This window comes from Macrobrachium rosenbergii, chromosome 57 (assembly GCF_040412425.1).
Source record: "Macrobrachium rosenbergii isolate ZJJX-2024 chromosome 57, ASM4041242v1, whole genome shotgun sequence".
NCBI classification, from domain to species: Eukaryota; Metazoa; Arthropoda; class Malacostraca; order Decapoda; family Palaemonidae; genus Macrobrachium; species Macrobrachium rosenbergii.
The window spans coordinates 7,028,315-7,040,390 of NC_089797.1; the positions used below are offsets into that span (position 1 = coordinate 7,028,315).

A 12,076-nucleotide genomic window follows, 5' to 3' on the forward strand; every position below is an offset into this window, starting at 1 on the left:
TGAGTCACTTTGGTAGTGGTTTTCTTTAAGATTTTTTTAGTTTTTTATTTACTTATCTTTCCACTTAAATGCTCTCCCTATTGGCCTTGAAGCATTTTGCTATACCAACTGAGGCATTACATCTACTAAACAACCAAGTCCTTAATTTACTGATGTGATGTACAAATGCTTATTAGTAATCCGCAATGATGCTTGTTCAAGCACTGTTCCTTTTTTACAAGAATATTTTTCCTCTTCTTAGCTTACACAAGTAAAATTATCCCCCATGAAATTAAAAATTCAGCTTGTTATCGTTTCAGCTTGTTATTGTTAAGTCTAAAAAGTGCACTGTGATAAATACTTTTAATATCTTTTACATTCTCTGCAATATAATAAAAACAATGTATTGATGCATTTTAACACATTAATAATGTTATGTACAGTTCAACAAGACCACACACTGGTCAGAGTACTACATTAGGAATCTTCCCAGGGATAAATCACAGATTCCCTCAACCCTTCCTCCTCACTGCAGTGATCTTCAAACAACTGGAACACTGGAAAGCCAATGGGTTTCATAAACTCTAATACACACAGTCTCCATTAAATTACATTCCCTTTTCTATCTTTATCAGCTCGAGGATGCCATCTTGCATTTCTTTCACAGCCTGGTATTCAGTCAGTCCCATGCGGCGCTTATTGGAGATATCATAAATGCCACCTTCTGCTTCAGTGTGCTCCCCTCGAGTACCTCGCACTTGCAAGTTATATTTAGCTGCTACTTCTTCAAGCTTGGTCTTGTTAGCAGCAAGCTTTGGCAACTTGATGTGAACTGAAGCCCTGACAGTGGTACCAAGGTTAGTGGGGCAGAAGGTCAAAAAGCCTAGTCTGTCATGATGTGAAAATGGCACACGTTTCTCTATCTCGCCCACAGCACTTACCAAACGCCTGTAGACTTCTCCAAGATCACCACCTTTCTGCATGGATATGATACGAAGGTGATCTTCCTCATTCACCCATACCAAGAAGGTTTTCTTGTCATTGTGATAAATGCCACGACCTGTTGGCCAATAGCGACATGCATTGGCAGCCTGTAGGAAGCGGTCACCTTCTTTAAATAAGAAGTGATCATCAATTAGCTTCTGCTGCACTTCTTTCGACATACCAGTGAGAGGGTAGTATGTGCCTTTGAGTTCTCCTTCAAGAGCAGAAAGGGTAGAAGATACTTTCTCTTCCATCTCTCTGTACTGTGCTTCAGTAAGGCAAGGATTAAAAGGGTAACCCTCCATGGAACGGCCACAACGAACACGAGTGGAAACCACATAGGCACCTTCAGGATCCACGTTCACAAACTTGTCAAGATCACCGAAGTCCTTAGGAGGGTGTTGGTCTTCTTTCTTAAAGCCAACGTGATAGTCTTCTATAATGGGATCAAACAATGGTGCGAAGAGGGTGTATGCTTCAGCATCTGGTGCATAGATGCCGACTCCAGAATCCAAGTTCTCCACACCTGTAAGTCATGGAAAAAATTAGTACAAAAATTAGTACAGGATATAAATGGTTTTGCTAATGTATAAAATTGTTATTCAAAATGGTTTTAAACTAAAATTTGGTTTTTCACTTATGGAAAATATTTGAAAAAAAATTAAGAGTTAACAACAAAGGAAATACTATGCTGGGGTTTTAAACCTGAGTAAAATGTGAAAAATCCTCTAAACTTGGGCTAAAGTTCTTTTACAGCTGACAAACTAATCAGATATTCAGTCAGTTGACAGACAAGACTCCCACACAGAAGGTAGTTCCCCCCCTCAACTATTATCTACACTTAAGGTGACTCCTTGCGGGATTCCTACTGTATTTTTCTTTTTCATAAAAAATGGAAAATATTGAAGGTTTTCATGTGTTTGTGATTCATGTCTTGTCAAAAATGGGATTTAATGAAAAAAAAAAAAAGCAGTAAAGTAGTAGTTTGTCCATAGAGAACAGGAATACAATGATCAGAAACATAAATTTGGTCCTGTCTTTTGTATGGATGCAAAAGATGGATGATAAGCTAGAGAATGGAAAACACTGGAAGTGACAAAGATGTGGTAGTGGAGGAAGTCAGAGGACTGTCTTCCATGTCATATAAGAAATTTTAAAAAGGGCCAAATGCTTAAGACCACTAGGAGACAGCAACTGCTAGGGAGGGTGGGTCTGGAGTGTCTGGCAGGAAAAATTAAAAGGGAAGCATGAGAGATTGAGAAGAAACATGCATGGAATAAGGAAGAAAGACAACAACAACCATAAAACTAAATTAGATGGAAAAAGAAAGTTCACAATCAATATTTAAAGTAGTGGCAGTATACTAGGTTTTGCAAAAATATTTTTGGTTTATTTCTAAAACTAAAATTTGCTTATAAGTTTTCCCACTTTGAAAGTTACTGATGTCCCCAATTTCATGTTTAGGGCTCAAGAGTGTTACCATTGAAGTGAGACTCCCCTTACAGATTTCTGCCATCATTTCCATCTTGACTCTCTTCAACCCGACCAGTATCTGTCCTGCTACTTCTATCTACACTATTCTTTCTACATGCTCGAAACAAGTCTTGGGAGTCTTTATTTCTCATCCTTGGACACCTGTCAGCATCATTTGTAATTATCCCTCTAATGCATTGCATCCTGAAAACTTTTAGTAGTAAGACCTTTCATTACTTGCTCATGTCTCCAGTGCATTTGACATACAGGCCATATCAGCAGTTAAGGAATGTCTCTCTACATTATCCAGGGAATTCCAACTTCAACTACATTCTCAATACTAGCTACAAAATCCACCGCCACCAAGACGACAAATTTTTACATCCAAGATATACAGGACTGTATTCACTTTGGACACACACATACTTTTGAGAAAGATTCACCTAAGGAAAAATAAAGAAAGCAAGATATCAGCCCTAGACACTTTGCAAACAACGTATCCCAAATTAGAAAATTATGGTAAACTCTGCTGAAGCTGAAAGAAGTTGGTCTCAGTAGGTAGTCAGAATGCATTTTACTTTATCTGCCAGGCATAAGTGTAGCTGATCTTAATTTACAGTAGGTAGCCAGAATGCATTTTATTTTATCTGTCAAACATAAATAAGTGCAGCTAATCTTAATTTACAAACTTTAATTACATTGTCAATTTTTTACATGAGAAAATTTTGTCATGTGAAAACTTTCAATGTGTTCTAGCCTGCTCCTAGATTTTTGGAATTTTCAATATCCTAAAAATAATGCAACAAAAATTCATGGCATTCTTATCCCCTTAAAATGGACACCTTCTAATCTTTGCAACCACACCACAGGCCATGTTAAAAGTAAGGTGGAACCTGACATTTTGATAGGCACTGCACAGCAAGTACAATACCACCGGCAGATTTACTCACTGAGAATATTCAGCTTTTTTATTTTATTACAAAATACAGTATACAGAATATAACTGGATATATTAGTACCTTGTGGTATCAAGACAATTCAGTGCTGGATCTGTCTTGGCAGATTAAACTAGGGATCTTCACAGAGCATACTTCAGGCAAAAGGGGGCATTATAGACCATGTGGTACCACACCATAATTTACACTTACAAAAGTCCTTAGGAAAGGTCTTTTAGTTCCTGGATAGATTTAACTGATCACCAAGTAGCCTGTGTCAGTATATTCTTGTAACCCCTCTGTGGTCCAGTTGTAAATTTTACTAGATCACCAAACTACAGGCAATCCTCGGGTTACACCGGAAATACGTTCATAACAACGTGTTTTAACCCAATTCTCGATGCAAATCGGAACATGCCTGAATAAGTGCCTTTGTCACCCACCTTGCTAACGCAGTAGTAAAGACATAATATAGGACATCAAAACACCGTTGCTATGGCTTAGAGACTAAGAAAAACATATGGACATAAATGCAAAATACAGTATAGTATAATGTGAATTAATGTAAAAAATGCAATGAAACAGTAAAAAAAAAAAAAAAAAAAGGAAGAAATATTTAATCATTTATGGGGACCGGATCGCAACCACGAAACGTAGGTTGAGACCATCATAACCCAAGGATCGCCTATACAAATCTAATAAATCTTATAAAATTAATAAGTTAGATTGCACCTTCCTACAGCTTTGTACAAATGTTCCTAACTGGACATGCTGAAAATGCTAAAGATTCTGACCATTTCTTCTCTGTCCAGTACTTTTCTGTAATTCACTGTACACTGAAATTTAGGAACCTCAACATTTCTCTTTGTACTGAAAGCTACAATCTGTTTGTGTTTATCTTCATTTGTTTCTGTCTTTCATCATCAAAGAAATCTTGCTTTTTACGCATTATGACGGACTTAAAATATTTGTCTCATTTATTTATAGAACATTTGACTTGGTGACTTTTCTGTATTTTTCCTTAGTGCCTACATGAGCAGCGATCAGTACAGTTTAAGAGGTGTAAACATCTTTTAGACTTAGCAATGTGTTGAAGACTACTGTATATTTGGTTAATCATGGTTTATTGGAACTCCAGTCTTTGAAGTTATGTTTTGATCGACATATGGTGATGCCTCCTTAAAGCAAGGTGGAAGGCAGTGGAAGGACCTCTCAGTACTTCAGAAAAACTTAATCATCTTAACTGCTATCAGGATTTAACCCATAAAAGTTAGTTCTCAACTATAAAGATAGCTACAAATTGAGGTTGACAAACCGCCAAGGTCGAGTTGCAAGGTCATGTCTGGATAAGTACAAAAGTTACCGAAGGTAACTGAATGTAGTAGAGCAAAACAAACTGAAAACTAGAACAGTAACATACACAGGCATACCTATTAAGACTGCATATGGAGTGTTTCAATCCGAATAAGTTTGCCAGCAATACCCATAAATGCCAAATACAAAATAGTACTGAAGTTCATGTCCTACATATACTGAGGTCTTGTGGTTGAAGGATTACACAAGCAGAGATGAGTAACATCTAGCCTTAATCCAACAGAAGACAGAAAAATCAGAATATAGCCTATACTAGTTATCTTTGTTTTACCAATTTCTCACAACTTGAGAAACATCTGATGTAACTTCCACATACTGACTTATTAAAAATTCTTGAATTATCTTTTACTTGCTGATATTCTACTAGTTGTGGTATCCCTAAAATGACTACCTTTCACTGAAAGCTCTTGCATAAACTGTAACAAAGGCATTTCACTATTATAGAAAATACACGCTGGCAATACCAAACAAAAAGAGGTAATGCAAATTATTCATACTGTACTAGGATAGCAAACAATGTGCAACAGAAGAAACATTGGAAACGAAGTACAAAGTACCTATTATGACAATGAAAATCTATATCCAACTAACACGTAGTATTCACAGTAAGAGCCAGCAGCCTAAATGATAAGTCTTTATAAGTTTTTGTAATCTTTAAGTTTAATAGCTTACCGGACTGTATGACATCAAGTAGGGAGGCACCCAAAGAAGTCTTCTTTGCCTTCAAGTCATCGAAAACTTCCTTAGTTAGGTATTTCTTAAGCAAGGATTTGCAGTCTGTTGCAGCTTCCAGTTTACCAAAACTGGCTTCAAGTTTCTCAAGTACTTCAGCATCAACCATCTTGCTGGCAGAGTCGTCACTGAAAATGAAAACAAATTTTAAACTCCCATAATTGTTCAAGCCTAATCATCTTAACTGTATTCTTTTAATTGTAGCTTTCCTTAAATTTTTGCACTGAGCTCAAATCTTAACAAGGATGCTTAAGCCGCCCTAACCTTTCCTTATGTATCACAATAGTCAATACTGAAAAAATATTAAACTTTCATCACAGTGCAGTAGGCCTACTATCATTCTTGCAAAACATACAAGACATAAGGGGGGGGGGGATCATTACCAAACATTTTTATGGGGTGAAATGAAAATTAACCAAAAATTTAATACAGTAGCTATAACTAAATTCTTGTCCTGGAGGCCAGTTAAAAGTTAATTTCAGGCTAGTTCCATAACGTGGGAATCATCAGTACATAGAGCAACCACATTACCATGCTTCTTAACTTAATTTTCTGTTCCCTTAATGCCAAAAAAAAAAAAAAATGAAGCTTTTCTTTTAGCATTCATAAATTTTATTTGCTAATATGCATAACTACTTTTTTGTTTGTGCCTATCTGACCAGTATTTGTGCAATTACTGGTGCATATAAGTCAACTCCAATGCCACAAAGTTTCTTTACAAAAGGTAGTCACCATATTGCAAATTATTTTATATCCAGAACTGCGCTATAATCTGCATCATGCACAGGACTGACTTTTTATGTATGTAATAGAAGTGCTCTTCTGTATTATTAAATAAATTGGTCGTTGTTCCATATTAAGAGCACATAACTCCAATTAAAAAGCTTTAAAATTCAGCGAGAACTTCACAATTCTTGGGATGCTCTTGTATTAAAATTCAGCGAGAACTTCACAATTCTTGGGATGCTCTTGTATTTATCTTGAAAATTGTACAACAGCCTATCAATCCTAATCTATTATTATCCCATGACCCTGCAAATTGCCCATTACCAATCTTTTTACATTAACTTCCAATTTTATCTAATATTACACTTAAAACAACCATTTTTTCCTGTCACAAAGTCACCCTAAGTTAAGTTTCAGTGCTTCCCTCAATGTCACTGCTGAAACTTGTGCACCACAAGTTGAGGGTTTTAGGTCCCTGGTCTGGTAGGATATTGTGCCCTGAGTCAAGTTAAAATAGCCCATGTATTTCAATAGCTCTAGATTTACCAACCCCTAAAACCCATTTTTTACTGTCATTCCCTGTAACTGTTAAAAATATAAGGAAGATGTAACTGGTTAACCAAGCATTCATTCCAACTTGTGCACTAAACCTAAGGAACTTGTAATTTCCAAATTCTGAAGACACTGTTCCACTCATAGCATAATACAGTGTATTAACAAAAAACTTTGTTTGGAAGAGTACTACAAGGAAGTAGTGGGAAGGGCAATCACTGCTATCAGTTGCACATACTGCAAAATGATTAACATCAGCAAATATATTACTTTTGGAGGCAAACATCTGCACTGCTTACATGAAACATGTGCAGTAAATGTTCATCAAGGAACAGATATGTCAATCTTTTGTCAAAAAGTGATTTTTTAAATTTAAAATACTGTCAACTACTTTCAAGTTTTTCCCAGAGAGATTTGCTGGTTTTCCTCTTTTATTTTTATTAAAACAATTATTAGGAAAATAAGCATGTTATTAGCAAGCATTTCCTGTAACTCATGGGATTAAGGCTATAAAATAAGCCTATCTCACATGGAGAACTTGAGTGTTACAGATTTCATAATAAGTTCTAAGTTGCAACTTATTTGGTTTGTCAGTATTTGATTAAGAATAATAGTCATTCACAACATCTCAAAACTTTTGAAGTTCATAAAATTATTTTCCTATTTTATTAATATTGCAACAATTCAGAGCATTCAGTATATATGACTTTGGTAAATTATAACTTCCAAGTAAACATCAACAGTCGTACAGTATTTAGTGAATCTTCTGTGCACATAATTTCAAGTTGACATGGGCTTTAAAATCAACACCACTAACTTACCAGCTATTTTGGTGGTGTTCTCATAGGATAATTGGAGGAAAATACCAGTTGGTGGTCATAACCTAACAATGGCTGGGAACCCGACCTCAGTAATCAGTATTGACACGCTTTCAAATATATTGGTGAATTATTGGTAATTCTAAGCCATAGTTTCAAATATGAGCTAGAAATTATGGCAATTGACGCATTTTCCTATGTTATTTTACTTGCTTTACAAGAATTTGGCCCCAAAGTAATAAGGTTTTTTTGTAAAACTCGTAATTTCAAGCCAGCATTGTAACTAAACGATTTTTGTAATTGACCTTTGAAGACTGTAATCAGTATTGACGAATTGGTGAATTATTGGTAATTCTAAGCCATACTGAGGTAGATCTAAGCAATTGATGCATTCTGTAACTAAACTGTAATTGACCTTGAAGACTACTCCCCACCCCATCCATAGCTAATATGGCAAAATTGTAACCAGTAAACACCCCTAAAAATACCAACCTATCATACCCTAGGGGTGTTTACTGGTTACAATTTTGCCGTATTAGCTATGGAGGGGGGTGGGGGGCTTGCCACAGAATGCTGGCTTAGATCTACCGAATTATTCTTTGGAACATGTAGTTTTCCACCGTGTTTTAAATAGTCAATGCATTGCACACTTCTTTGCTTACGCTAAGCCTACTTTATTCCATATGGGGAAACTGTATTACACTTTAAACCAATATTCACACATGGACTCAAAAATATTTTCCTATGTTTTAAAGTATGCTTTGAGCATATCTAACATCTTGTTACCAAAATGTTTGAACATTCAATGCATAACATGGAACAAGTCCAAAATTGGACTTTAAAATTTTTAATCTAAAAAAAGTATTCATTTGTTAGCAAATGAGTACTTTTTGAGATGGTGGATCCTACCCATAAATCATACAATTTGAGTGCCCACAACAGGAATGTGGTTGGGGGGAGTATGTGACACGAATCGAGTGAAATAACGGACATTCATCCCACTGATTGTGACTAAGGAACTTATATGGAATGTTCTCTCACAAAAATTATGTACTCCAGTAAGAACCTGGTCCCTAGGTTAGGTTAGGTGTGGTTGGTTAAGTCATTTACTAGTGAAAGGCCCAGCAGAAACATAAGGAACACACTCATTTTGAAGTCCAAACTGCGACAGCTTCAACTAAAATTTTACATGGGTACAAAGGGTTACTTGAGCATACATATGGCTCACTGGCGTCGGTGATAGCATTGGTAAGGGTATAAAATACTGAAATTGCATTTGAAGGAAATGCACAGTTGTAGAAAACAATCAGTACCCTACACAAAAATATTTTTGTACCCTAAAACTAAAAACCAGTTAAAACCAATAGCAATATGCTAGGCTAGTGTTTATTATATAAAATAGGTTTTCTTAAAGAAGCACAGTTATTTATTTAGTCAACTGCCGTAAACTAAGAATAAAATCAAAATAAATTTTCTGACAGATTAACTTTTGATTTTACCAACCTGCGAACAACGAAAACCGTAGATATTACGAAGACCTCGCAAATGGGAGACACCAAATGACACTGAACAGCAAGTGCTACCACTCTATAAACAACATTAGTCACGCTAGAACTGCAGAGGGGCGTGGCTTCCTGCCACAACCTGGTATCCGTAGTATTTTATCTCAAATCATACTTTTGATATGTATTTTGAATATAAAACTAAATAACATAACACCGCATGTTATATTGTTTTTTTAAAGTTTATATAAACAGATTAATAATAAAATGAAGTGTAATCATCAACTCGTCGGCAACTGTCAACAAAGTTTCATTGGAGGGACTCGCGGCACAGCGTGACGTCACACGAAAGTGCAACCAATGAGAGTTGTTGCTTCTTCACAACAGCAATGCACAAAAACCATGAATGAAATGTGACTGACTCAGTATGTTACTAATGTGCTCACACTGTACATCATACAGAGTTAACGCATACAGAGTTAATAATAATAATACACAAAGGACCAGATGAAAGCTGTGGCAGATACGTTATGGTTGTTAAGTGCTCATTGATAGTTGTGGAAAATATACAATGGAATAAACACAGCCACTATGTACATATATATATATATATATATATATATATATATATATATATATATATATATATATATATATATATATATATATATATATATATATATAATCAATAAACAGGGGATATTCAGGAAAAAACTAGTGCAATGGTATCTGCAGAACTTATTTAATAGCCTATTTACGATAGGTTGGTACAATAATTGGCCTTGCTCACAGGAAGAGTGTCAAGGACAATACAACAGAGAGAGCAATGAACTTTAGGCTTTAAACATAATTGGAAAAAAACTGGAAAGTGCACCACTAAAACTGCAATGATACGGAACTGTCAGAACTAAAACATAAGAACGGGAAACTCTTAAGTATTAAAGAAAAGAAAAATGAGCCCACTGGCAAGCTTTATTGTTCTTTTCTATACATTAGTCCAATTGTTGGTTTCTCAGTATATTTCCCATATCAGTAAAAAAATTCACAGAACCCTTCCTATTATGTAATTAGGTTTATAGCATATAAATGTTCATCCAAGGTTATTCCTTTAATAATGAACATTTTAGCCAATTATACCTTATTAATGCCTTTCTCTTATGCACAGACGGTGTTCATAGCATGCTAATACACTTTCTTCCCGCTTTGTTGTACTTCTTACTGTCATTTATTTTTTTATCTTATAACGGCATTAATTTAGTATACACAGAATCTCATACTGGCAACACATCTAATATTAAGACAGTTTCATCTCAGGACCGGGAACGTATTCATTCATTTACTTTTTTTAACTTACGACAACACGGCCACGCGACCACAGAAAATGTGTGTACTAATTTCACCAAAAATTACCGTGAATATGCAAAAATTAATCTCAGCGTAAAACTGGTTTTAATTAAGAAAAATGGTTATTCCGAACGTTTCGGAGCGTAATAATAATAATAATAATAATAATAATAATAATAATAATAATAATAATAATAATAATAATAATAAATATCCTTTATTTCAGCTCAGGGACATAAACAAGGAATATAAAAAGTAGAGGCAATACAACACAAAATTATAGGCTATACCCAAACAGTTGCTGAAGTAACAGTAACAATATTTATAATAATAATAATAATGACAACAATAATGCTGACATAAAAGTAATTACAGTATAAGAAAAAATGATAAAGAAATTATCCACTTCATTAATTCTCCGCATGCTGAGACCTTCGTACCGAACTCACAAGAGTTGACGTCCTTTTACGTATTTAAACAACAGACGCAAATCACCCTTTACAAAAATTGGTACTGGTGATGTGATCGCAGATTGCAATGTCAGTACACTCTTCGGGAGAGGTGTAATTGAAATCTTTTGCGCTCAATCCGTAGAGTTGTGCTTTGCAAGGACCACCTGTGGACTATATCATTATAATGCTATATGATGATCAAGGCCCTAATGATGATGATGATGTTTTTTTAACGAAAAGTGCATGTAACGTTGACATAGTACTCTCTCTCTCTCTCTCTCTCTCTCTCTCTCTCTCTCTCTCTCTATGTATATATATATATATATATATATATATATATATATTATATAATATTACATATATATATATATATATATATATAAAATATAAAATATAATGATATATATATATATTTTATATATAAAGCATATATATATATATATACAGTATATATATATACATCATATATATATATATAAGTGTATATATGCATACAAAGGTATATATGTATATATATATTATGTATATAATACATATACATAAATATGAAGATTTAAATGTTCATGTATGTAATGAAGAAAATAAAAAACGAATAATATTTCTCTGTTTTAGGAGAGAAAGCAGTGAGGCAAAGGTGAAAGGACCGGGTATTGAGGAACAGGAAGAACAAAAGATTGCGTCCTGGTAAAAATATAGGAGTAAACTGAAGGATGGATCAAAGTGTTTTGAGAAGGTTTGGTCATGTAGAAAGAATGGGAGACTATTAACTGGAAAAGAGATTGTTTAATTCGGATGTGTTAGGAGAGAAGAGGAGAGAAAGAACTAGAGAGCGCTAGATGATGAGCCTTCCTTTTATGTGTAAGAAGCGTCTACTGCTGTGGAAGCTTTCTGCACATGGGGTTCATTCCTGATCAACAGGCAGTGTGGAAAAGTGGAGTAATATTTGTCTTGTTTTCTTTGGAGCCATCCCCTGCTAAAGGAAATGGCTTATTACTGATATATATACTGTATGTGTATATATATATATATATATATATATATATATATATATATATATATATATATATATATATATATACAGTATATATATATGTGTGTGTGTGCATGTGTGTATATATACAATATATACTATATATATAATATACTGTATATATATGTGTGTGTGTGTGTACATATATATTATATACATACATACATACATACAT

At 34.6% G+C, this 12,076-nt stretch overlaps 1 protein-coding gene across 1 annotated transcript in view; it reads right to left on the reverse strand.

The window, feature by feature from the left end:
• Positions 1–328: 328 nt before the first annotated feature.
• The window catches only part of LOC136836939 (arginine kinase Met e 2), a 69,589-nt gene continuing 57,841 nt past the window's right edge, over positions 329–12,076 (reverse strand). The window contains exons 2-3 of the mRNA XM_067101457.1: positions 5,418–5,605; positions 329–1,489 (exon numbers count right to left, since the gene is read on the reverse strand). Coding sequence (XP_066957558.1) covers positions 588–1,489; positions 5,418–5,605 — 1,090 coding nt within the window. The 3' untranslated portion in view covers positions 329–587. The remainder of the gene's footprint in view (positions 1,490–5,417; positions 5,606–12,076) is intronic.